This window comes from Emys orbicularis, chromosome 4 (genome assembly GCF_028017835.1).
Source record: "Emys orbicularis isolate rEmyOrb1 chromosome 4, rEmyOrb1.hap1, whole genome shotgun sequence".
Classification (NCBI taxonomy): Eukaryota; Metazoa; Chordata; order Testudines; family Emydidae; genus Emys; species Emys orbicularis.
In genome coordinates this window covers 20,701,619-20,728,902 of record NC_088686.1, presented here as the reverse complement: position 1 = coordinate 20,728,902, position 27,284 = coordinate 20,701,619, and the positions used below count along the sequence as shown (strand labels likewise).

The 27,284-nt window shown below is 40.6% G+C and overlaps 1 protein-coding gene across 1 annotated transcript in view; it reads left to right on the top strand.

Moving 5' to 3' along the window:
- The window catches only part of ASPG (asparaginase), a 78,465-nt gene that overhangs the window by 31,247 nt on the left and 19,934 nt on the right, over window positions 1-27,284 (top strand). The window contains exons 7-10 of the mRNA XM_065404277.1: window positions 11,166-11,278; window positions 16,425-16,610; window positions 20,402-20,515; window positions 23,949-24,068. Coding sequence (XP_065260349.1) covers window positions 11,166-11,278; window positions 16,425-16,610; window positions 20,402-20,515; window positions 23,949-24,068 — 533 coding nt within the window. The remainder of the gene's footprint in view (window positions 1-11,165; window positions 11,279-16,424; window positions 16,611-20,401; window positions 20,516-23,948; window positions 24,069-27,284) is intronic.

Here is a 27,284-nt window from a genome sequence, read left to right as displayed (position 1 = left end):
GGGGTAGAAGTGGTGCAGAGAATGGATGCACTAACCTTTCACTCCCTTCCCTCATCTCTAGTCCCTAGTGGATGTCCACCTAACTTGAAAAACCTCTCCTGTTAGTGTTGTTGAAAAGACTGGTACTGTGGCCAAGGCCTGGTCCCCACTAAGCCCCCACTTCGGACTAAGGTACGCAAATTCAGCTACGTTAATAACGTAGCTGAATTCGAAGTACCTTTGTCCGAACTTACCGCGGGTCCAGACGCGGCAGGCAGGCTCCCCCGTCGATGCCACGTACTCCTCTCGCCGAGCTGGAGTACCGGCGTCGACGGCGAGCACTTCCGGGATCGATCCGGGATCGATTTATCGCGTCTAAACCAGACGCGATAAATCTATCCCAGAACATCGATTGCCTGCCGCCGGACCCTCCGGTAAGTGTAGACGTACCCTAAGACATTTGATTAGGATTTGGAAGATCTGAGTTCTATTCCTGGCTGTGTCACAGGCCTCCTGTGTAACCTTAAGAGGTCACTTAACTTCTCTGTCCCACAGTTTTCCCCAGTTGAAAAATTAAGTTAATAATACTTCCCTACCTCAGAACGCTCTTGTAAGGATAATTCCATTAATGTTTATACAGATACTATGATGATGAGCAGTGTTAAAAAAAAAACCCAACTATAATTTATTTTTTTTAAATTTCAAGTAATTGACAGTCCATTCAGCCACATTCCAAGATTGGAATACACCTCTACCTCGATATAACGCTGTCCTCGGGAGCCAAAAAATCTTACCACGTTATAGGTGAAACCGCATTATATCGAACTTGCTTTGATCCACCGGAGTGCGCAGCCCCGCCCCCCCGGAGCACTGCTTTACCGCATTATATCCGAATTCGTGTTATATCAGGGTAGAGGTGTAGTAGGTTTGTACTTCTCAGAACTGAGGTGCATCTTGTGAGATTCCCCACAATAACTGCCTTCAGAACATCTGGGAGATAAAGGGAATCTCTTTCTTACTTTTGCTATCACAATTTAGTTAAAATTAACTCAGGCAAATAAATGACTTCTGTAGTTAAGGAAAAAATTTAATGTATTCTGTTAACCAGAACGCTTCCCTTTGTACTATTTCTGAATACTGGGATGGGTTGTCTTGAATTTTTCTACTGAATTTTTATAAACTGGGACAAATGACATTATAAATATTCGGTTTTCTTAATGATCAATAATGGAATCAAACTTTATGTAAATTCTTTCTTGGGTTCAAATGATCTGCTTTATGAGTACCTGTTTTTTGTAGTAGAAAAACGATAAAGCTATCAATTACTTTTTCCTGGCCATAATGTCCCATTAAATTGTAAGCAGAACTCCCCCATTGAAATCAATGGGGAGTTGTGCTTAAAAACTGATGGCATGAATTGCCCCATTATTACTATTTGTTTCAATTGATTGCATTGTTAGTGTAGTGTCACTTGTCCAAAGTGGAAGTGTCAGTACTGAATGATTGTTTCATTTTGGAAAACCATAGTTCACAGAATACAGACAGTATCTATAACTAGTGCAGCTTTACTCTGTCTAAAATAAATTTTTTGAAACATGGTTATTTTCCCTGAGTGCACTCCTAGAATCCTCATGAGAAGCTCTTGTGGAGAAAAGGAACCATTTGGGGCTTTTAAAAACACACCAAACCAACCCAGCTATTTTTAACCATTTAAATTGCTTGTGTACATTGTCTTCCTTCACTTTTTTCAGACAAGTCCATCTCTTTTGCTGCTTCCAGGGCCGGCTCCAGGCACCAGCGCAGCAAGCTGGTGCTTGGGGCGGCCCATGGAAGGGGGCGGCATGTCCGGGTCTTCGGCAGCAAGTCCCTCTCGGACTTTCTCTTCGCCGCTTGGGGCAGCAAAAAAGCTGGAGCCGGCCCTGGCTGCTTCAGTCTGCTGCGGATCTGCTGTCAGTTCCAGAAGGAGCTATAGACAGTCTACAGAAACTTTCCTCTGAGAATCCAGCTCCACAGGTCTACAAACTGGGAGACAGGCTGGGCTTGGAAGGTGTGAGAGAGAGATTAGGAGGAGTTGATTATCTGGTTCCAGCAAGAGAATGGAAGGTGGGAGTATAATGGGACCAGAGCCCACTATGACTGATTAATTGGTGCAGAAGGGCGAGGTGGAGAGATACTGCTGGTGGTTAGAGAGCTATGCTATGCTGTATCTGTCTCAGATCCAAAGAGTGAGGCAGAATAGAGAAGGTTAATCTGCATTCTGTGCATCTGCAGCAGCCTCTTCACCTCCAGTTGCTCCTCTCATTTTTTCCCCATTGATCCATGCTCCCACTGATCAATCCTTGTGGTTTGTTTCTGACCTCATCAGTCCTCTTTTCCTTTAATGTCCCTGGTCAATATTTAGAAGTTTCCTATGGCTTTTTCAGCACCTTCCTTCAGTTCCATTGTCCATCTCTGGACGCACTGGCTGTATCAACTTCCCCAAAATTTTGGATCTGGCAAGCTTGATTCTTGTAGGCAGCGGTGAAAAGATTCCAGAGTGTTGTTCATGTGAACAAGCCTCAGGAAGCGCCCATTAAATACTTACTTTAAGCTCCTGATGCAGCATAGGACAAAAAGCATTGGAATACATTAAAAATATATTTGTAATATCTTCAGTGATCAAGAATAGACCTTGACTCCAGGGGTGCCTTACAGATTTGAACGGGGCAGACAAAAAAGAAGCCCAGGCTAATTACTAACTACAGTGTATAAGGACACAGTCTCAGTGCATTTCATAATTTATTTCTCACTTCAGCTACTCTTTATTCATAGAATCATAGAATATCAGGGTTGGAAGGGACCTCAGGAGGTCATCTAGTCCAACCCCCTGCTCAAAGCAGGATCAATCCCCAACTAAATCATCCGAAAGTATTTTATTGCCTGAAAGTATCAAACTAAAATCTGCTTCTTTATTCTACCTAGTTTTTCTCCATCACACATGCATATGGTTTGTTAGCATAGGGATTTTGAGTGCTGAGGTTGTCATCATTGTTGTTTGGTTTTGTTTATTTTTTAAAGAAACATTGAAAGATTTATGCAGGAAAAATCAAGTACATAAAAAAATTGCTGGACTTTGCAGATAGATACAACAGGGAAAGGTGTGAGGATGCACACTATCAACCTTAATAGCATCACTAATGTAAAAGACAGAGGATGGTTAGTTATCATTGGCCAAGTTACTGTGTTTTGCTTGGCAGTATTAGGCAGTTCCGGTTGTACATAGTAAAAAGCCCAAGTCATTTATTTATTCATATTATCAAGGTAAATGCCAGCTCTATACATTGAGGTATTTTTTCTTACAAATACAGGCATGTTTATTGTTGGAATGAATATTTAGTTGGGATAGACTCATTTCAAAAGGCGTGTATCGATTATGACAAATTATTGCCAGAAAAAGGCGGCTGTATTTTTTTGTCTTGCTTTCCACCTTTAAGAACCATCCATAAGTTGGTTTGTGCTCTCCACCCATTGGCTGTCACCCTGAATTCTAATGAACACTCGTGTAGCTTATATAATGGTACGACTCGCCTGTCACTTCGCAGAGAAGGGTGAGAAGAAAGTGCTGCTGTTTGACTGGAGCTTTGCGATCATTAAAAGCTGTATTTCTTGTTTGATTTCATAACTTTGAGTTCAGTCACCACTCCTTAGGGAGGTGTCACTTTTAGAGCTACTGTACTCCTATAATAAATGAGTTCAAACCTGTATTGTGGCGTTTGTGTATGTGTTGCCTAACAAAAGTTTGCTGCTTTCTAGAATGTGTTGTATTAGTTTGATTTCTTTCCCTTTGTCCTGATGTATGGTCTTGTCTTTATTAGTTTAGACAGAAAGAGATAAGACTTTCACCATCTGATACTTCTGTAAAGGGAAAAGAGGTCTTCACTTACCTTCCAGGACCTATGACCCTGGAACCTTCCACATTCTTACTCCTTTCTATTCAGTAATTCTAAACCTTTCAAGTGAACAACATCCTTAGTACACACATTCTGACATCCTGTCACGGATATCTCAGATATTACAGCTTGTGGGATATAAAACACAAATTTAAAATCTTAAAAAGTCTTCACAATATACTAAACCAACCACTTCATACTTCAACTGGATTGTATGGTAACAATGGTGTCACAGTCTGGTTCGTGCTGAGGCTTAACAGTGGAACAGAAGCTAGCCAGACTTCCGGACACCGCCACGCCTTCTGCCCCCAATCCCTCTGTCAAAAATGGTTTAGCATACAGTTATGTATGAAGGTCAAAACTTTCAAACTTGGCTGCTTAAAATTAGACTCCTCAGAAAGTGACCTGATTATTTCAGAAGGGTCTGAAGTCAAAAGGGAATTGTGAATGCTTGGCACATTTGAAAATCAGACCACATTTGTAGGTGTCTAATTTTAGGCACCCAATTTTGAAAACCTTTAAGTTTTTAAATTTTTGTTTTTATATCTCATATGCTTTGGCCTGTTTGCCTTCCTTCCCCAGGCCATGTTGGACATTTAGTACACTAAAATATAATTACCTAACTTTTTAAATAGTGTACATCCTCTTTAGGGGCTTGCCTGTTTCTGAGGAAGATGAGTAATGTGCTTATCTTTGTTCCTAAAATAATCAGCTTTGTACTCAAATTTACATAATGCAGAGGAGTATGTATGCTACATCAGTTGAAAGGTTTTTTTACAAGCATAGCTCATCCAAGTCAGAACAGGTTGCTCGTTATCTGTTGCAATGTGCCAAAAGCTCAATGAATAACTTCTCTAGTTAGCCAGTTCATCATATAGGATTCCATAAAGCATTATTCTGAACATAGAAAGGTAGAAATTCTCATACGTCATCTGCCTATCCATAAGCTTCCTTACTTCATATTGGCAGTTCTTAAGATTATTTTCATCGAACAATCCAGACAACCTGATGTAGCTGCAGAAGTTGTGGGATAGCATGTTCATCAAACAGAATGACATACATTGTGCATAAATAGAGCCATGACATGGAAAATTTCTCCATTTCTTGGATATTGTATATGTAACACAAACAGTGCAAAAGAATTGCTGAATGAGATTGTGTACGGCTCTCTGCATGATTTGAAATGGCTCAGAACAAGCCTTAGCTGGACATGGAAGGATTTATACTTTTGTTTGTTTGAGAACTAATCCAGCTCAGTTGGATTAATTAGGTTGGAAGCCAGAGCAGAATGTACGAGTGGTGTTATTTGCAGGATGGAAAAATGTCATTTGTAAAGATAACTGGTACTCTTATCCCTGAAGTCATGATCTGTATTAAGCAGATCGGCAAAACTCTCGGTGTGGGGAACGATGCTAACTAGAGGAAAGTTTTCTGGCTATATTAATTTTGTTTAAAATAGATCTCTCTTCTGGGATAAGTTACTTTCCTCCATTAATGCTGTAACATTTTGAACACAGAGCATTATTCAGTAGAGCGCATTTTCAGACATAGGTTCAGAAAATATAGGGTAAACATTAGACCTATCCTGGTTATCTCAGCTTTAGTCTTCTTATCTTGGCATGGATCTCTAATGAGAGATGGTTTAATCTTATTTTGGCAAAGTTAACCAGGATAGGTCTAATTCACTCTTCAGATTTTTTAAGAAAACATAAGTACACTGATAGTTTCCAAAGTAGGTAACATACATTCTGAAGGATGTCTCAGCAAAGTCTAATCTTTGACTGAGGATGGAAGAAAAAAAGCTTTCATGTCCTTTAGGTGGCACTGGCTTTGAGTGTAGATGAGACAGCTTTAAAAAACATCCCTTGTTGCAGGGGAAAAAGAGAACTGGGGATTCTTGGGCATCTTAGTAAATACTGCTGCTGCTCTCTCTCCTCCCACCTATGATTATGATGAATAGGGCTCAAAAATTTCTTTAACACCCACTTACCAGGACAACCTTCTGGCCTGGTGAGAGAGATTTCTACTGCTTCAGCCCTCAAGGCCCTACTCCAAGCCACACCTATTTAGCTATCACATCTTCAACCCCCTACCAGTAATTTTGCCCCAATAAATTCTTCCTTGCTAAATAGAATCAAGGGGTTGGAATCAGGGCCGGCTCTGGCTTTTTTGCCGCCCCAGGCAAAAAAGCCGCCGCCGCCCCCTCCCCCCCGCGGGGGGGGGGGGGCGGCGAGCCCCGGGGGGGGGCGGAGCCCGGGGGGGGGGGCCGGAGCCCCGGGGCGAGGGTGGCGAGCCCCGGCGGGGGCTCCGCTCTCCCCCCGGCGGCCGGGGGGAGGGCGCCGGAGGGGAGGGCGGCCGGAGCCCTGGGAGGAGGGCGGCGAGCCCCGGCGGGGGCTCGGCTCTCTCCCCCCCCCCCCGCGGCCAGAGCGCCGGGGGCAGGGCGGCGAGAGGGCGGCGAGCCCCGGCCGGGGGAGGGCGCGGGGGGGAGGGCGGCCAGAGCGCCGCGGGGAGGGCGGCGAGCCCGGCTGTGGCCCCGCTCTCCCCGGCGGCCCGAGCGCCGCGCCGCCCCCCTCCAGGTGCCGCCCCAAGCACCAGCTTGGTTGCCTGGTGCCTGGAGCCGGCCCTGGTTGGAATCAAACTATTGGAGACTGAGTGATGGGGATTCACAAGTCTAGTTAATGATGTTTCGGTACAGTTCATTACAGGCACATATGAGAGTTTCCCTTGACACAATCCCAGAAAGAAGCTTTTGTTTGGGATATAAGTTAAAACAGCTTCCAGATGGCTTCTTTTGTTGCAGCTTCTTATTGTAAATGTAGGCCACTTTTCCCCTGTTTTATTTAAACCTAAGAGTACTTCAGCTATTCTGTGTGTGAAGAGGAAGCCATGCTGGAAGCAGGAAGGGGAGCAGTTGAAACATGGTGGGAGACAGAATCTTAAACCAGTGTAAAATGGTATAAAAGTGAGGAGAATAAGTGAAGCTTGCTATTCTCATCAAATACGGATTTGCTGCAGTAGAGTTGATCCATCTTCAAAGGCTAGGTATCGTGGTCTGTAGGGCTATTGTGGTGGAATGCTTTTCTCAGCTGATTTAGGATCCTGCTTTGCAGTTGAAGTTTTATCAAACACAGTGTTTTTCAGATTGTAGAAAGCATTTGCATGTTACATGATTGAACATATAGCTATGATTCATTTGAGCTATTAGGACTTGATTAATGTTGAGCATCTGAGCATACATCCAGTGCCTTCTGTATTTCTGCTATTAATTTTATTTTAATCCATGGACCCTTCCCCTGTCCTGCTGCAGGAATTAAATTTCCTGTGCTAGGAATGGCATTGTAAGACAGGGTGTAGGAGCTGTCAGTTTCTGTAGGGAAGGCAGCAAATATGGGGATGAAGGAGCAGAGCTGGAGACCATGAGCCATCTCATGCATAGTCAGTTCTTTTGTTGCTATTTTATATACTCCCCTCTTTATGAGAGTGTTCAGGTAATATAACAAAAGCTTCCTCTAGCTCTAGAGTAAGACACAGGTTTTCTGCTTTTCCAGTACTCACTCACCTTCACCGTAACTTCTCAGAAATCATTACACTCATGGCCAATTGGGTCTTCTCCTGATGTCTGTTTCTTTGGTCTATATTACCCCAGACTTAAACTTTTCTACTAGTTCTGCACTTAGCAACTGTAATGCATTAAACATGTTACTGCATAATATTATGAATTATTACATATTACTATATATAGTAGGTAGCTGGAACCATTTCAACCCTAGGCTTGTTGGACCTCCAGGTTCCTCCTCTGCCATATTGGTGTGACAAGGCAAGAGAGTTGCCTTTTTAGAACATCATTTTATATGTTATCATCACTTGTCAAACTACTTGGACCCAATCTGCCTCTGTTGGCGGCATGTTGCAGGCTATGGTGTATTTTCCTGCAAAAATAAAAATGCTCATGCAGAATTGCATAGTTCACTTTAGGCACTGAGGAAGCATTGGTCAAACAGGAAAAGCATTTGGTCCAGTAGTAAATCCAGCTATGTGATCTCCTGAATTGAGCTGGTCAACTTCCCAGAAATTTTGTAGCTATACATGTTCAGGTTGAATCTGCACATACATCCCACTGCTCTCTCTCATCCTCAGCACAGTGGGGATCCATTTGCTCATGAGTGGATGATTCTTTCACCATCATGAATATCACTTTAAATATGTTTCACAATTTATGAGTAAAAACATTTATCCATATAATCCCCTGGTTTGTTTTTTCTGTAAGCACTGTCCTGAGACCCTTGTGATGTATCTGCTGTCTTGCTTGCCAGGGATGGGACGGTGTTGGGAAGTTCATAATAACTTTATGCTGATAGATTATATCAGATATGTATAGCCTGTCTTGATTGATGTCAGGACAAGACAATTTCTAACAATGAGAGGAAAATTGTTTTACTGGCGTTTGGAGGGAGGCTTTTAAATATATATTGGATATTCTTGAAAGCAGCTGTGACTATTGATTGCAAGAAATCAGGATAGTAGCTGAATGTTTTCAGGAGTGACTAATTCCTTACAAGACACAGGGCAAGTCTATAATAATATGTATCCTAATTTTCTATCTGTCCTTGCAGCCCAGGGGCTTCTCCAGAAGTGAAAAGAAACAGTTTGTTTTCCATTGTGAGCTAAGTTTTACAGCATGATCTGTGCTTTTAGTGAAATATGGTACTTGAAGCCATGGGTTGTCATATGCAGTGTGCTCCTGGTGGAATTCTGCGCCACTGCATATGCACAGAATTCATTTCCCCCCCAGATCTCTTTGCTTTCCCGCAGAAAATGCCTTTCTGATGGGGAAGCAAAGGGAAGCCATAAGAGCAGTCATGCGACCCTCCCCAGCAGTATGTTTTGGGTGCCTAGGGCAGCCAGCAGAGAGGTAAATCACTGTAGGGCAGGGGGCGGGACTGGAGAAGACCTGGCTGGTGGCTCCTACCCTGCGCTGGGTTCAGCTTTTAGTCCCGTATGGGCTGGGGAGGACGGGACTTCCTCTTCCCCTGCACGGCATCCAGGGCAGATTTCTCCCTAGGCTGCAAGAAGCTCTGCAAACTCCCTACTTATTGCTCCTCAGCTGCAGGGGGAAGGGATCATGATACGAGGAGCTGCTCCTCCATCCGCCCAACTCCCATGCATCCAGACCCCCCTTACACAGACCCTCCTGCCGAGCCTCACCCCCCCCCCATCCAGACCACCCCCGCCAAGAACCACTCCCTCTGCACCACCCTGAAGAGCCACCCGCACCTGGATCCCCACTCTACGGAGCCTCAACCAGCTGAATCTGGATCCCCAACCCACTGAGCCCCACTCCCCCAGCATCTGGACCCCCCCACACTGAACCCTCGCACCCCCCGACCCCCCTGCCAAACTCTATCCCCACGCACACACAGATTCTTCCCCGCTGAGCCCCAATCACCTTCACCTGGACCCCCCCTGCAGAGTCCCATTACCGTTGCACCCAGAACCCTCCAACAAGCCCCTGTGCATCCAGCTCACTGCTTGCACCCAGAATCCCCACACAGAATCCTCTCAACCCACACCTGGATCCCCCCACAATAAGCCCCTCCACACTTGGATCGTGCTGAGCCTGCCTGCCCACATCTGATGCACCTGGCAGGGAGGAGTAGGGCCCTGAGGTGTTTCTAGGGCAGACTCGGTCCTTGCACTATGTCAGGGTTGGGTGCAGCCTCACTGCTGAGCCATGTCCCGGGGGGTGGGGAGGAGCTGCAGAGTGATCTCCCACCTCTGTGCAGCCAGCGGCCTGTACTTCCCAATGCCATGCTGGAGCCTCCACATTTATTTGACAAATAAAATTTGCAGAATTTTAAAATATTGTGCGCAGAATTTTTTTTTTGGCGCAGAATGCCCTCAGGAGTAAAGCCAAAGCCCCTTCTACAAGTTGTCAGTTATTGATATTTCTCTCTTGCATTGGAATAGTAAACTTTTTGAAATCCATAATGCATGATTTGGCTTTTAATAATGGAACACAAACAGACGATTAAACAGCTGGCATCTGGCTTTAAATATATAATCACAGTTAATTGAATCCTTGCTATTTTATTTAATCATTAGTAACTACATTATAAGGTCTGGAGATGATTAGTGGCAACAGTAACAACATCTGTCTTTAATATGACATTTGGAATTCGTGTCACATCTTTCATATTTGAGAAGATGTATTTTTTCTGACTTGGAGTTCTTGTTGATATAATTCCAATTACAAAGTAATGAAGTCCTGATTAGAATGTGTGAAAAGTAAATGTTTCATTTACGTTAGACCTTCTTCATACCATTCTGTTGCCCCCAAACCTTCCGAATATTCTAAACAGGTGAAGGTAGAAGGAGGGTAGTTTATAACAGGGGATAGTAACAGGGCTGCCCAGAGGCGGGGGGCAAGTGGGGCAATTTGCCCTGGACCCCACAGGGGCCCCGTGAGCCCTGGCCCGGTGGCAGTCCGGGTCTTCGGTGGCCCCGCGAGCCCTGGCCCAGCGGTGGTCCGGGTCTTGGGCGGCATTTCGGTGGCGGGGGGCCCTTCAGTGCTGCCGAAGATGCGGAGCGACTGAAGGGCCCCCTGCCGCCGAAATGCCGCCGAAGACCCGGACCGCCGCCGGGTGAGTACAAGCGCCGCAGCTCCCCCGCTTTGCCCCAGGCCCCCTGAATCCTCTGGGCGGCCCTGGATAGTAATGATGGCATAGGTGTAAGTGGATTATCAGTCAACGACTTTGCACAATCACTGAATTAACTTTACATTTTCAGAAGATTATATTAGAATGTAGTGTCAACTTTTTTTAACAGCAGATCATGCTGTTCACTAGTAAGGACCAAACAGATACACTTACATTTAATATTTCTTGTCTTAAATTAGTACATTATAACCAAGCTGCTGTATTAAAAATATGGGGGAATAATAATGTGGAAACTTTTCTGCTGAATAATATTGATTTTTTTCTGGAGATCTAAATTATTTGTAATTTTTAAGATTTAAAATATAGCACGATGAGGCCTGACCTAATGGTTCCTTTGGACACTATTGAAATATAGGATAATAATAAACACAGTGAGTGAAGTTTTTTTGTATGAAGGTCATACTAATGAATTATAGTACAGGGACTTTAAAAATAAGGAAGTATGAAGTACTACAAATACACTTGATATAATGTTGTGAAGCTTAATTAAATGAGCAGTGAGACTTCTCTTTCTTTATGGTGTTCTGTTTCTCTTTAACAGTTAACTGGGAGACAGTGTGGAGAGCCAACACCACAAAGAAGTTTAAGGTCCACACTAACATGAACAGGAATGTTGGGCTGCTGCGAATCTTCCCGGGAATTAATGCTGCCACTGTAAGTATTCTGTTTTTAATTGTTGAAATGGTAGAAAGAGTATCCAAACACATGGCTGCTTGGCCTAACAGAGCTGCAGTGATGCAATACCTGTTGTTATAGATGGAAAAATTGATAAGATCTTTTTGTAAAGGGAAATCATGCCTCGCCAATCTACTAGAATTCTTTGATGGGGTCAACAAGCATGTGGAAAAGGGTGATCCAGTGGATATAGTATACTTAGATTTTCAGAAAGCCTTTGACAAGGTCCCTCCCCAAAGGCTCTTAAGTAAAGTAAGCTGTCATGGGATAAAAGGGAAGGTCCTCTCGTGGATCAATAACTGGTTAAAAGATAGGAAACAAAGGGTAGGAATAAATGGTCAGTTTTCAGAATGGAGAGAGGTAAATAGTGGTATCCCCCAGGGAACTGTACTGGAACCAGTACTGTTCAACATAATGGAATTCCATAATGATCTGGAAAAAGGGGTAAACGGTGAGGTGGCAAAATTTGCAGATGATACAAAACTACTTAAGATAGATAAGTCAAAAGCGGACCGTAAAGAGTTACAAAGGGCTCTCACAAAACTGGGTGAATGGGCAAGAAAATGGCAGATGAAATTCAGTGTTGATAAATGCAAAGTAATGCACATTGGAAAACGTAATCCCAACTATACATATAAAATGAGGAGCTGTAAATTAGTTGTTACCACTCAAGAAAGAGATCTTGAAGTCGTTGTGGATAGTTCTCTGAAAACATCTACTCAATGTGCAGCAGCAGTCAAAAAAGCTAACAGAATGTTGGGAATCATTAGGAAAGGTATAGATAATAAGACAGAACATGTCATATTGCTTCTATATAAATCCATAGTACGCCCACATCTTGAATACTGTGTGCAGTATTCACCCCATCTCAAAAAAAGATGAATTGGAAAAGGTACAGAAAAGGGCAACAAAATGATTGGGGGTATGGAACAGTTTCCATATGAGGAGAGATTAATAAGACTGGGACTTTTCAGCTTGGAAAACATGACTAAGAGGGGATATGATCGAGGTCTATAAAGTCATGAGTGATGTCGAAAAAGTAAATAAGAAAGTGTTATTTACTCTTTTTTCCAGAGGATGTTGTGAAGGCCAAGACTATAACAGGGTTCAAAAAAAGATCTAAATAAGTTCATGGAGCATAGGTCCATCAGTGTCTGTTAGCCAGGATGGATAGGGATGGTGTCCCCAGCCTCTGTTTGCCAGAAGCTGAGAATGGACAACAGGAGATGGATCACTGGATGATTACCTGTTCTGTTCATTCCCTCTGAAGCACCTGGGATTAGCCACTGTTGGAAGACAGGTTTCAGAGTGGTAGACGTGTTAATCTGTATCAGCAAAAACAACAAGGAGTACTTGTGGCACCTTAGAGACTAACACATTTATTTTGGCATAAGCTAACTAAAAACTAATTTCCCCATGCTAATTTCCCCCTACTGTTACTCATACCTTCTTGTCAACTGTTTGAAATGGGCCACCCTGATTACCACTACAAAAGTGATTTTTCCTCTTGTTGATAATAGCCCACTTTAATTGAATTGTCTTGTTAGAATTGGTAAGGCAACCCCCATCTTTTCATGTACTATGTATATATATCTTCCTACTGTATTTTCCACTCCATGCATCTGATGAAGTGGGTTTTAGCCCACGAAAGCTTATGCCCAAATAAATTTGTTAGTCTCTAAGGTGCCACAAGTACTCCTCGTTGTTTTTGTCGGAAGACAGAATACTGGGCTAGATGGACCATTGGTCAGACTCAGTATGACCTTTCTTATGTTCTTAAGATGTTTAATTGTTTTGGTAAACAGCCTTGAGCAATGTACCCCAATTGTGTTGGTAAACATTCCTAGTAGTAATATGACTGAATAGTCCTAGCATGGAAAACTATTTATGAAGGTTTTAAAAGTACCTTTAACCTGAATCACATGGGCTTTGGAATTGATAATATATCGCTTCCATGTGTCTGGAAGATGTATTCGAACTCTTGACAAGCACGTGCAAGCTATAGTGACCAGAAGTGTCTATTTGCCATGCAGTCAAGTGTGTGTGTATAATATACACTTTGCCAAAGGTATGCATGCATATACAATATGGGGAAATGGAGTGAGGAAATTGTGCCCTTTTCTACAATTCATGCTTCTTCCTGCAACTAATCTAAGGGTTCAGGGCTCTGATCCTGTTCTATGATATGCTAATGTGAACCCCTGCACCCCTGTGAACACCTGGAGCCCTATTGATAACAATGGGACTCCACAGAGGCCAATGCTAGGAGGTTGCTTTGCAGAATTGAGGTCTTACATGGTATGGGCTAGATTCACGAGGGGAAGTTAGGTACCTAACTGCTATTTTAGGCACCTCCATTCAACATTTAGGTGCCACTGACATTCACAACCCCCCGTTCAGGTCCACCGAACCCTGTAGGTGCCTAAAGTCCCTAGGCACCTAAGATTCCACCTTAAAGTTCCCTAGCTGCCTAAATGCTGATGGGCATACATAAAGCCACCTAAGTCCTGATGCCACTGAGCAGCTTTGTGCCTAACTATCCCTAGGCCCTGGCAGGATTCACAAACTAGGCATTTCCCCAGCCTATCTCGCTTGTGGGGCCAAATCCGGTTGGCGTATAGAGAGGCCACCTAAAAGCACCTTACCTTACCAGGCCCTGCACAAAATGTGTTGAAGTGGTACCCCCTCCTGCCTTATATACTCAATAGCCCAGTAGTTAGAGCACTCATCCAAGATATGGAGCATGGGAGTTCAAATCCCTCCTCCTCCTCCTGATTTTAGACCAGGGTCTTGAACCCAGGTCTTCCACCTCTCAGGTGAGTGCCCCAACCCTGACTAGCCACTAGTCAGAGGGTATTTTGGGATAGGTCTGTCTCTCCTTTCTGAAGCTCTTTCACATTGCATGAAATGTGTAGGGCTTGTCTATACAGAGAGTTAGTGCGTGGCAAACTGAGGTGTAAATCTATGAGCGTTCTGGTGTGCTGTGCGCAAACTGGTCGTGTGGACCTTGCGGCTGCATACTAAAAATTCCATAGTGTATTTTGACCTACTGATGTGCCAACTAGGCAGAAGGGTGCCGAAAAGTTAGGGGTTGCAAAGTTCAGTATTGAAGCACCAGTGTGTCTGTTTTTGAAGTTTCGCCAACCTGAGTTATCTTTCTCGTGGCCATTGTCAGCATAAATTGCATCCAGTAGTTTAAGCAGAAATTCCTCAATTATACTAGTCTTCTTTTTAGGTGAATCTGAACAGATGGAAATGCAGTCGGGTGGTAGATTTGTAATAAAACTCCAACTGTATAGTTAGCCTCATAGGCGACTGTAGTGTATTGCAAGTAGTTTATGTGATCAACAAAGGAATATGTAAGTTGTTTTAAATAATTTCACTAGATGACTACTTACATTGATGAGATACATTAGCTGCGTGGTTACCAATTGGCCCATAGAAAACTACTTCTCCCTCCCCTCCCCTCGACTCTTCAATTAAATGAACTGTTTCTTGAATTTAAATTAATTCCTTCTAATGTTTGGAAGGCATATGTACTAAACATGGTCGATTTTATCATTGTGGTTCAAATGTATCAAGTAAGAATTCTGTGAATGTGTTGTTCCATTTATGAATATTTCTGCATTTACAAGTAATACATTTACATTTATCAAATAGTGTTCGGTCATCATGCAAGTGCATAGCTTATGTAAGAGAGATAAGATGGGTGAGGGTAATAGCTTTTATTGGATCAACTTCTATTGGTGAAAGAAACAAGCTTTTGAGCTCACTCAGAGCTTGAAAGCTTGTCTCTTTCCCCAGCAGAAGTTGATCCAATAAAATATATTACCCTCACCCACCTTGTCTCTCTAATATCCTGGCACCAACATAGCTACAATACAGCAAATAGCCTATGTAATGTATTGAAACAATAGCTTGCCATCCTTTTCTCCCTAAGGTCATTTTAATCAGCCCTTCCTGTAGAAAATTGCCATTATTTTAAAATATATCCCTTTGGGATTTTCATAGGAGTCTAAAGAAATTGTTTCCCAACTCCCATAGCCTTCTTTTTGAAAATCCCAGCCTTATTTTTTAAAAATGATCACCACAAATGGCCAGTGTAGATGAAGTACTTATTATTTGTAAGACTCTGATTCCTGCTTGAGACATAATGGCATTTTAACTAAACACTTCTTTATGCACCTCTTATTGATGGAACTTATTTGAAAGTACCATGTGATTATTAGTAATCATGGCATCACTTTTTGACAGTGCCCTTGCCTTGGAAAGCCATGTGTCAGAAGTGGTATGAATATAGTTTTTCTAGTTGTGCAATTTGTACAGGCCGCATCCTTATTTATTAGGTGACAACCTCACAAGTGTAAAACATGCCCTTGTGATCATGAGGTTTCATTTTTGCAATTCATTTCTGCGTAGGGGTCCAAAGAGAGTTCTTCACACACACACATACCCCTCGCAATTAGTTCAGTATTCAACTGCATATTTCCTCACTGGCTTGTGAAACTCTAATCAAATTAAGTGTTTACCCTGTACATTTTTTTATACTGACTCCTGTTTTGTGGTAGATTGACTTTAAATTGACGCTGTTGGTTTTTAATATCCTCAATGGTGTAGGCCCTGGCTAATTCCAGCTGACCCTGCGTAACCTTTCAGGGGTCCCATATTCTTATTTGTGCTCTGATGTCCTGTAAAAATTGGAACTTGTTTCCCACTGAAGTCCATCTTGGTCCATCCTTTCACATACTTAAACTTAATTTTTTTCACCAAAGATGCCACTACTGCCGCTATATTTATAAGCGTCTACCAACCTGTCTTGAACCCTCCCTTCCAATGTGTTTTTCCATATACTTTGGTATTGGATTAGTCATATATAGATATAAAGCTCTGAACATGGTTAATATGTTTGTGCTACTGTATGGTACCTCGGTGGGTATACTCTCTATAAATACTGTCAATCATGATAGGCAAGAACTTTAATTCCTTTTTTTTTGGCTCGGGAGTGCCATCCACTGCTTTTGTAAGATCTTTTGAAAAACATGTATGGGGAGAAAGGGGTTGCTAATCGAATTATATAGCATTAAAGACATGGCATTGTAATACTTTAACACCTTATTTTAAATAGGTGAAGGCATTTCTTCAGCCTCCAATGGAGGGCATTGTACTTGAAACTTACGGAACTGGTAATGCACCAAATAATCGAGAAGATTTGCTAGACGAACTGAAGAAAGCAACAGAACGAAAAGTAGTGATTCTGAATTGTACCCAGTGCTTACGCGGGAGTGTTGCTGCAGTCTATGCAACTGGACAGGTGAGAGAAATACAGCAATTTCTGATTGCAATGTTATGTAAAAGAAATGTTTCACTTATGTGATTCGCTGTATGTTTAATATGCTAGAAAACAAACATCTAGCTACAGGAAGATGTTGTCTATAAAACAACCATATTCAATTAGCTTTTAAATGGTTCAAGCTGATCTGCAAACAAGATTTAAAAAAAGCCCTTTATTTTAGTCTGAATTTTGTAATTAGCTAGATCTCATCCCAATTTACTGATTGTTGGCTTCCACTGTGTGTGTGACACCCCAGCATCCATCTGCAAAATACTGTTGATGTCAATCCCAAAAGAACTCCAGTGAGTGTGGTCAGACATGTCAAGTAATACCTTTTCAGGTTTGCAGTTACTTTAATAGTTATAAAATAAGGGCATTCAGTAAGGTGGCAAACTTCTGAAATATTCTAAACATCATCACTTACTTGACCCTCAAGACTCCCATTAGGCTATCTGCATGTGCCAATGAGTTCATCAGTATAGTATGTACTGGGATGTCCCTCTGAATGGAGGCCAGTAGTCTGTGACTTCTGGAGATCTGAAAGCAGGTGTAGGCTAGTTTAAAGCAAATTTATATGCAGATACTGATACTCTTGGTATTCAGGGTATTCATCATATTTTAATAGAGTTTCCCTAATCTTATTTGCAATTCACAACCTTTTTGGTTAGTCAAAATATTGGTAGGACTCATGAGCCTCACAGACCCCACCAGTGTTCATAACCTGTGTGAGAATTCTGAATTGTGGGAGGAAAGTTCATTTGTCTTGCTTAACTTTCCTTCTATTCCCTAGCCTACGCCTGCTTTCAGATCTCCATTGACCATTCAATGACTAATCTTTTTATAGTATGCCTTGTGTTTATAAATATCACTTCTTTCTACAGTAGGACTGAACTATTATTGTTTCTTATACATGAAATATTTTGGCACAGCTTTATTTATTTTTTGTTTCAACAACTTTCTTATAACCTAATATATAACTGAGGAAAAAAGGAAACATAAATTGTGACATTACCCAGGGTACAATCTGGACTGTTGAACAGCTGTGTCCCCTCAATTCTCCAAATGGGGTTTTACACCAGCCTTTTACACTGCTTCACTGTGAGAGCCACCACTCTTGGTCTGCTCTCACACAGCCTCCAGCATGTAAATTACTCCCAGCTATACTATATGAGTGCTATAGCCAGCCACTCTTGAATTACACTGTAGAGCAATACCAGCAAACTCCCAGTCCCAGACTGTCCCCAGAAATGTGCATCTTGGATTGCCTAGCCCTCTCCTGGACAACACAAGCTCATATAAAACCCGTAATTTTATTAATAGGAAATGATATGCTTAAATCCTGTTATCTCAAATGAAGTGTCCTAAACACTTCAATCCAAGCACACCAGTTTAGATAAAACAATAAAACAAGTTTAACAACTGCAGAAAGATAGATTTTACATGATTACAAGTAATGGGGCATAAAAGTCAGAATTGGTTACAAGGGGAAAAAAAGTAAAATGCATCTAATATCTAACTTAACAAGCTAAGTGAATTCAAAGCAAAAGTCTCTCTCGCCACATGTGTCAGCAGGATCCCTCCCTCAGTCCAAAGCTGTTTCTTTGTTGCTCAGGTGTAGTGTCTGCTGTGGGTAGAGAGAAATAAGGAAGGAATAACTTGGGGTGTCTATTCTCCATTCTTACACTTTTCCTCTTCTTTGAGAGTCATCTCCAACTGGAGTTCAGGAGACAGAAAGTCTGTGTGGATGGGAACCTCCAGCTGTTTCTTTGCAAAGATGTAAATATCTCGCTCACATCCTTTTTCCTGCCAAAGAATGGCCACTTAACTAGGCGATAATTCATTTGATTTCATTGACATCTGGCTAAGGTGTCAGTTTGCCTTTTGTCTCCGAGGAACTGGTTTGTGGCTGCTTTTTCAAACTCAGAACATGTCTCAGTAATGTCATTACAGTAGAATGTTATAACTTTACATATGATGTTGCCACACATATTTTACAAGGACAATAATGATTAGTAAATTATGAGTTTTCAAATAATACCTCACAAGGCATACTTTGTACAAAATTTATCATAGTCTTGTAAATGGGGTGAACATAGGGGTACAGACTGTCACAGATGTCAAAAGAGCAGGCGTCACAAGATTTGAACTTGAGACCTTCTGAAATATAAGGTCAGACCTTTTACTGAGTAGGCTATAAAGTTTTGGGCTAACATAAATGGGGAATTTAGAGGGATTACTTTGACCATCATGGAGCTCCCATACATGTTGGTTAATGTAAAATATATGAAGAATGAAAAAAGCAATAAATAAACAACTGAATGTAAAAATTTAAACAATGTAAAGTTTGTTCACTAAATAATCCCAAGATACCTGAAACTGCAAAATTTCATGAGAACAAAATCTAATTTACTATATGACATTCTGCTTCAACAAAAATGTAGCAATTTCCCCCCTATATTTTGGCTGAAAAATTCTCCATAAGTAGAGCACCTCTGAAAATGACTTCTTGTGTTTGATCCAAAGTGCTGTTTTCCTAATTTAATATTATTAAACCTTTACAGGGTTATTTAGTCACTTTCAGTCACTTGTTAATTCCTGGGCCCCAGTTTTTCAGCTTTGTATTATGTGGCTTCACCAACTTCCACTGATGGAGGCTAAACCCTATTTATATTGGTATCTGTACTGGAGAACATTGCCAACGTGGACAGAGCCATGGAGTGTTCTGGCTGAATTCTACAGAATTTATTTAATGGTGGTTTTTCACTGCCCTTCCCTTTTCAAGAGTAACAGCTCTGTGGAGGAAACATGTTGGCTGAGTTCTGGAAATTTACTATAATATTAGTTTGTTTCAAAAAAGATTGTATTAAATTTTTTATATTTTAAAAAAGTAAATAACATTTTTTGTAGCTGGTAATAACATGTTACCTTCACTACATGTGGCTTTATCCTGTCATTTGTACATATTTTAGCTAGTCAAGTGATTTAGTGATTAAATAATCATGGTTCATCTCAAACTCTTTTAATTACGGTAACTGAATATCTGGGCTCTGATCCACCTCCTCAGAACAGATTATAATTGAGGGGTCTATGTGGTGATAGGAAGTGGGGGAAATCACTTCCCCTCCTATCCAGCCCCTTGAAAAGCCTTAGCAGTTCTTTGGTTGAAAACACTGTAATTTTCCAGCACAGAAGGAAGTTTTAAATGGTATATGAAGATCTTAAGGAAACCTCCTTTGTCTTCACTCCATGGTTGGTATGCTCTGTAAATGTACATACTGAAGATAGGTCAATTTGGTTCTCCTTTTGCATTGGTTCAATCATTAGTTAATTGCTGAATTGTATAGGGGAAGCAATCTGTCTATAGCAAGCACTATTTGTTTTTTTGCCAGAACTGTAATTATGCAGTCTAGTCTCATATCCTAAATCATACACAGGTAATGCGGTCTGACAACACCCGTATTGGTAGCACACTGCAGTACTGGAATTCATCCAGGGTAATACCCCATAATAAATTGGTCAATATGTTTGTGGGAAAATAACATATTTAGCAATTTTAAAAACACACTGATTTTAAAAGCTAGTAACTGCAGCTTTATAATGAGGGCTAACCTAACAACTGTTTATGTAGTTAATACACACCCATAACCTTTTCCTTTTAGGATAAAAAAAATGGTCATTCTGGGTCTCTAGTAATCCCATATGCATCAATACTGTATAGAAGTGTTTCTGAATACTACACTAATTAAGTCAAAGTTTCTTTTCATTCACAGACTCTCACTTCTGTAGGAGTAATTCCAGGGGGTGATATGACACCAGAAGCAGCCCTAGCTAAACTCTCATACACACTGAGCAAAAGCCATCTTAGCTGGGAGGAGAAGAAGGAGGTAAATATTTCACTGTTAGTTTAGTAGACTTTTAATAGTGGTTGGTTTTTAAAATCTAATTTTTTAATATTTACTACACTGACTTCTGTCAAATAAAATTATTTGACTTTTTATGTTAATTTATGAGCATTCGCTTCCACTATCTAATGTGAATACCTCACACCCTCCTATTTTATGCAAAATAATGTTGTTGTAGAACTATGAAAATAGGTAGATTTGAGGGGGGAAGAAAATCCTCAGACCTCTGCATAGAGGTAAGCTGAAAACCAACACCGATATTTAAAACTTCTGCTTTTAAATTCAGCAGTGGATCTGTCCTGCAGCTTCAGCACAGACTCCAAATAAATAATGTGCAAACTGAAACAGGACGGAGGTGAAATCCTGGCTCCATTGACGTCAATGAAAATTTTGTCACTGATTTCAGTGGAGCCTGGATTTTACCCAGGGTTTATATTTAAGTCTTCATGTAGCAACTGGTGCATCTTATTATTCTTGTCACTTTATTTGAAGTCTGTGAGTCTTGAGTGTCAATGTTAGATGTAATTTTGTTAAGATGAAAAGATTTGAAATGAGTATGTTCTTTAAACACAGACCATTTCTCTGCGTCCCTGACTTTCAAGTGTTTATTAATGGACTATATATTTATAATTACTTGTTAATGACAGATTTGTTTTGGTTAATTAATGTCTTAGGTGTTGGGAAATAGATAGAGTTAACACAACACATACAAATATATAGCCCTCTGTTAAACATTCTCTTTTCGGTGGCAGAATGCTAGCACACGTATACACTAAAACTTCTGTTTTTATATGCAGCAAAGTCATAGTCCTGATGGAGTAAAGTTGTTATCCTGATTTTTGGATGATATCAACATGAGTCATTCTCTAGATTTAACCTATCAAACTAATGATTTCCCCTTCCGTTGGATGTGCTAGGTAAAAAAAAAAAACAACAACTGATCAGTTGTGAAAAAAAAATCTATTTCCAAGTCAATACCTTCAAATAATGGCTGTAAAAAAGAAAATCCTATAGAATACTTATCAATGGGGATGGAGGTTGGTGGCTTTTCCTTTCTTTAGAGCTTTAAATTTAAATAGTCTTATAAACTTTGTAAGAGATTTACTAGCTGTCTGGATATGAAATTTTAATATTTTTAGAACTATCTTACCACTTTCTACTTTAGTAGTTTCTTATATTTTAAACATTTTCTGTGTGTGTAACTTAACAAAATCTTTGTCCTGGAAAGGAGGAGGTCTCTTTGCTGTGGGAGGAGCAACTGTGCACAACATACTTTATGCAGAAACACATTCCACAAAGGGTGTAGTAGAGAATATGGCTTATAGGTATAGCACTGCCAAAGAAGCAGTGGTAGTCCATATGTGACCCCACAGCAATGAATGTATAATTTCTACTTTGCCTTTTTAAAAAACGTATTTTTTTAATGAAAGCTCTTCAATAGCAGGCGGACCTATCTGAATTTATGTCAGCCTGTCAAATCTGGAAATTTCCATGCACCAAATCAGTACATAACTTCCACTGATATACATGTAATGGGACTCTTCCAGCAGACAGTTACAATATTGTAAGTGTTTAGGAGTGTTTTTTTTATAAAGGGCATGCCTAGACACAGGTAAATCTGGGGCACTCTTTCTTCCCACATCACACCTTGCTTTCTTGCAAACTTGCACAGTCCTGCTTCTTAAAATTCTAATTGAGACAAAAAGAACAAGGAGTACTTGGGACACCTTAGAGACTAACAAATTTATTTGGACATAAGCTTTCATGGGCTAAAACCCACTTCATCAGATGCATGCAAGAAGGTGTGAGTAACAGTAGGGGGAAATTAGCATGGGGAAATAGTTTTTACTTTGTGTAATGACCCATCCACTGGAGAAACTGCAGAACTGGAATTAATTTGCAAACTGGACACCATTAAATTAGGCTTGAATAAGGACTGGGAGTTGTCAACTATTTGAAATGGTCCATCCTGACTATTACTACAAAAGTTTTTTTTCTCCTGCTGGTAATAGTCCACTTTAATTGATTAGTCTCGTTAGAGTTGGTATGGCAACACCCATTTTTTCATGTTCTCTGTGTATATGTATATATATATTCCTACTGTATTTTCCACTGCATGCATCTAATGAAGTGAGCTTTAGCCCACGAAAGCTTATGGCCAAATAAATTTGTTAGTCTCTAAGGTGCCACAAGTACTCCTCGTTCTTTTTGCTGATACAGGCTAACACGGCTACCACTCTGAAACCTGTCACCAAGCAAGGTAATTGAGGCAACTTACTGTTAATAGTTGTGGAGGCATCTTGACGAGAGAAAGCCAGCATATAAAATCATCAAAGTTGGAGAAACCAGTGGATTTGTTAATGTTCATGATGTTCAGATTTGTTCCCTCTTTCCTCCAGCTTTTATGAAATCTTATTTCTAGATTTAAGAGTGTCTCTATTTAGGGGTGCTGGAAGAATTTGTATCATGGGGGTGCTGAGAGCCATTTAAGCATTCTGTAAACCCTGTGTATAATGGAGTCCACTTCAAGCCAGGGGATGCGGCAGCACCCCTAGTTTCAGCATCTATGTGTCTGTTCTTCTCCAGTCTTGTTTCAGAGGCTGCTTCTGAGCAGGGAGTCTCTCACTGATGCTTGATCCTGGTTAGTGCTAAGGCCCTCATCCTGCAAATACTAAATACATGTTTAATGTTGAAACACTGAAATCAATGGGGCTACACACATGCTTAAAGTTAAGCATGTGCCTAAGGGTTTACAGAATCAGGGCCAAAGGGCCTGATTCAAAGCCTATTAAAATCGGTATGAACCTTTCCATTTACGTCATTGGGCTTTTGATTGAGCGATAAGTGTACAGTCAGTGCAGGGCATACTAGTTAAACATTGCCTTGCTTCGTTACTCTAAAACACCGGACAAAGGCAGGATCTCAGAAGGCCCAGTGCTTTTCCTAAAGTCACCACTGATCTCCTAGTTTTATTTTCTCATTCAGTGTTTTAACTTACTGTTAGTTTAAATAGGATGCTACTTACCATGCTGGGAAATCTTGACTACTTAAACCAAACCGTTCTCGCACCCCCTCCCACCCACCCCAAACAACTGCTCCGCCTTCTGGATTTTCGAGTATGTTCTGACATTTCTCTATCTTTTAGGTTATAAACTCTTTGGAATTATAACTGTTTTTACCTTTGTGTCTTCTCCAGTGCCACTTCCACTGTGCTAAGCAAATAAATAATAGCCTATAGAAAATATTAAGTAATTTCAACTGGGTTCTTATTCTATGGGGCAAGACTAATTTTTACAGTAAATTGCACTCATTTGCATTTTCTGTAACTTTCTAGCTTAGGGTAATAAAAATTAACAGCATCAACCCTTTTTTCTCTTGCTTTTTACAATGATTTGTTTGTTTGCCCATTTTTCAGATGCTGAGTGAGAATCTGAGAGGAGAAATGACTGTAGTACCCACAGGAGCCAAGATCTCTCTTACAGATAGCAAGTTTATTCAAGTTATTGCCAAATCTCTAAGTGTCAGCTGCAAGGAGGTACCTACTTTAAATATTTAAAGTGAACTCATGTACAGCAGAAAATTAACTTAAACAAGTATATCTTAAAGGTGAAATACACTGCAACGTTGAAAACAAAACACAGATTTCCTTGCTAAGTGTCTCAACTAACCAGGCCATGGGGGGGCATTTGGTACAACAATAAGTTAAACCTTGAATTTGTTTTCTATGTCTGTAAAATTCTCTTGATTACTTCTTGGTTCACTGATGATCTATGCTATCACAAATACTACATGGATCATTGTCATGCATGGTACTTATGATGTGAAAGAAAATACTAAATTATTTTGAATATTCTACATATTTTGACAGTATGGAACAATTCAAGCATAGAGGGAAAATACTGTAATACACAAAATTATAAATGACTAGTACAATAAGAGGCATTCTGCGTGTAGCTGTTAATGCGGAGTCAATATTAGTCAATGTTGATTGCACAACAAATGTTCTATGGAGAACATTGCAAGACATAATTATTATGGTCTTCTCTTGGCTTGTTTTCAGGGAAGGTTTAATTGAATACCTACTCTAGAGTGCATGGGGGTAGGAGAGAAGGAAAAAGGGTGAGGGACTGGGGTCACATGGAGTGAGTTAAACATAAAAGAAGTTGAAGACTAGGTTTAGAAGGTTACACGCTCTCCTGCTCATTGAACTCATGGAATTGGGATCATTCTGTGGTTGAGAGTTTTAAAACAAACAAAAATAACCCCCCACTTATAGCACAGACAGTGTGTTCCAGATTTTCTGGGGTCATTCTATTAGTGTCAGCAGAACTTGTTGCTGCTGTTCTTTGAATTGTGGGTCACTAAGCTCTTTATCATGCTTTATGAGATAAGATCTCGCTAATGACCCATTGGGGAGGCTTGGAATGACCCCAAATAAGACTCCAGGGCTTGTGTAAATACAGTTTTTGTACTGCTTTAACTTTATCATTTAGAAACTATATAGTTAAATCAGTACAAACCTCTATTGTGGACAGAATTATACCAGTATAAAGGTGCCTTATAGTGGTATAGCTTATAACTGTCTATGGTAGGGGGTTGTACAAACTTAACTATTTTGGTAAAAAAAAAAATCACACAACTACTCAAAATAATTAATTTGGTACAAAAACTGTGCGTGGATCAGGTCTAAGGAAGGGTACAAAGCAAAGCCATTGGACTCTTTGGCTCTTTTCATCTTTATGAAGTTGGTGTCTCCTAATAGTGTCTCTTCATAGTCCTATCAGAGATGAATCAGAGCCTTATCGGCCACACTCATTCTAACATATGGGTGAGAGTGAAGTAGGAATGGTATGAAACTTGCAGAGGTGAGGTACATATCAAAAATATTTTTCTCTCTCTCTCTCTCAGCTTTACGTAATACACAGGAAGATCACAAGTATCTTCATGCTGCATTTTTTGTTGGCTTTTGTGAATCATAGATTCAACTTGTGCTCCCAGAGGCTGAGATCTGAGAGAATTTTGATAGAAAAGCACTAGTCCTGTGCTGTACTTCTGGGAGATGCTGCATTTTGCTCCTATTTTGATTATAGGACTGGAGCTGAGACAGCATCTTTGTTAATCTGCAGGTCAAATGGGTGAATCTGAAGACATTCAGAAATAGCTTGCTGGTTCTGTTTGACCTGGATAACAGCTGGTAGGCTGATAAATGCTTTATTGTGGAACAGCTACACAATTTCTAATCTCACGCACCTCAGGTCAATAAATAAATCTTTGATGCAGTTGGACTGGATCAACACAGAGGTCTGTAAGGGGAGAATACATGTATTGTTTGCTTTTGGTAAACCCTGACTCAGGTGGTCCGAGCAGACAGAAGGCAGACAAGGAGCTTAAGGACCCAAAAGCCTGGTCCACCCGGGCTAAATGTAGCCTCAGGACTTGAAGCGGAAAGTTGACCATGTTAACCCAATGCATGTGGGTGAAGGTATCTACCTGTAAGCCATGCCACTGAGCACAGTAGTACAATGATAGGTTAAAATTAGGAAATAGGGAGAGCCCTGAGAGACAACAATGTGTTCCAGTACATATAAGTGTCTAGCACAGAGGTTCTCAAACTGGGGGTCAGGACACCTTAGGGGGTTGCGAGGTTATTGCATGGGGGGTTGCAAGCTGTCAACCTCCACCCCAAATCCCGCTTTGCCTCCAGCATTTATAATGGTGTTAAATATATAAAAAAGTGTTTTTAATTTATAAGGGGGGTCGAATTCAGAGGCTTGCTATGTGAACGGGGTCACCAGTACCAAAGTTTGAGAGCCACTGATCTAGCATAATGTGTGTTAATGTTGAAGGCCTGGGTGGCTGCCTACGGAGTGCTGAGTGCACCAGAAGTTTATTGATGCTCAACCCTTCTTGCGAGGAGAGTTGGGCAATGTTTTTTACAACACATTGTTTTTTTGCTGAAAACTGCATTTGGGGGGGAGGGGGGGGGGCTGAAACTATTTGCCAAATTCAGGTCAAAGTTCATGAATACTTTCGGTTGGAAAAAACAGCCTTTTAATTTCAAATGTGACCAATAAAAAAGGTGAAGAACAGCCATATCAAAACAAAAAACTCGAGAGGGGAAAAAAGAACAAAAAGCAAAATTTGTTTTGAGTCGACCAAAACGTTTTGGTTGCTACAAAATGATTGTTTTGTTTTTGATTAGAAGAAAAAATGTTTTGGTATGAATCGAACCAGATTTTTTATCTGATTTTTTTTTTTTCAGTTTGGCCTCTATACCAAAAACATTCATTATTTACACAGCTCAAATAGTGAGTAAGTAACATATGTTAGTAACGTAGATCTAATTTTTGGAGTTTATGCAGCATATTCTTCCACTATGAAAAGCATTTCCAAGCAGAATGATAAAAAAAAAAATAGCAGAGCAAAAGCAAGTGTTGCTGTCCTCGGTTCTAAACATCAGTAGAAACTTCTCAGAATAGTATATATTAGCAAATGGTGTTATATGTATACTTTATACTTTATATGTATAATTTTCTATGAGCCTTATGATGGTGGATCCATGATATGTCCATCATATTTATATATTTTACTCTTCAGTCTGACCAGCTACCACAAAAAGACAAAATATTGTAAATTTGTATGTGAATCAATCAGAGCAGGTCTCAAAATTTAAGAATCTTTAACAAATGTGGTTCAAAAAAGTCACACCTTATTGATATTAGGACGTGCCATATTTTGCAGGATCCTATTT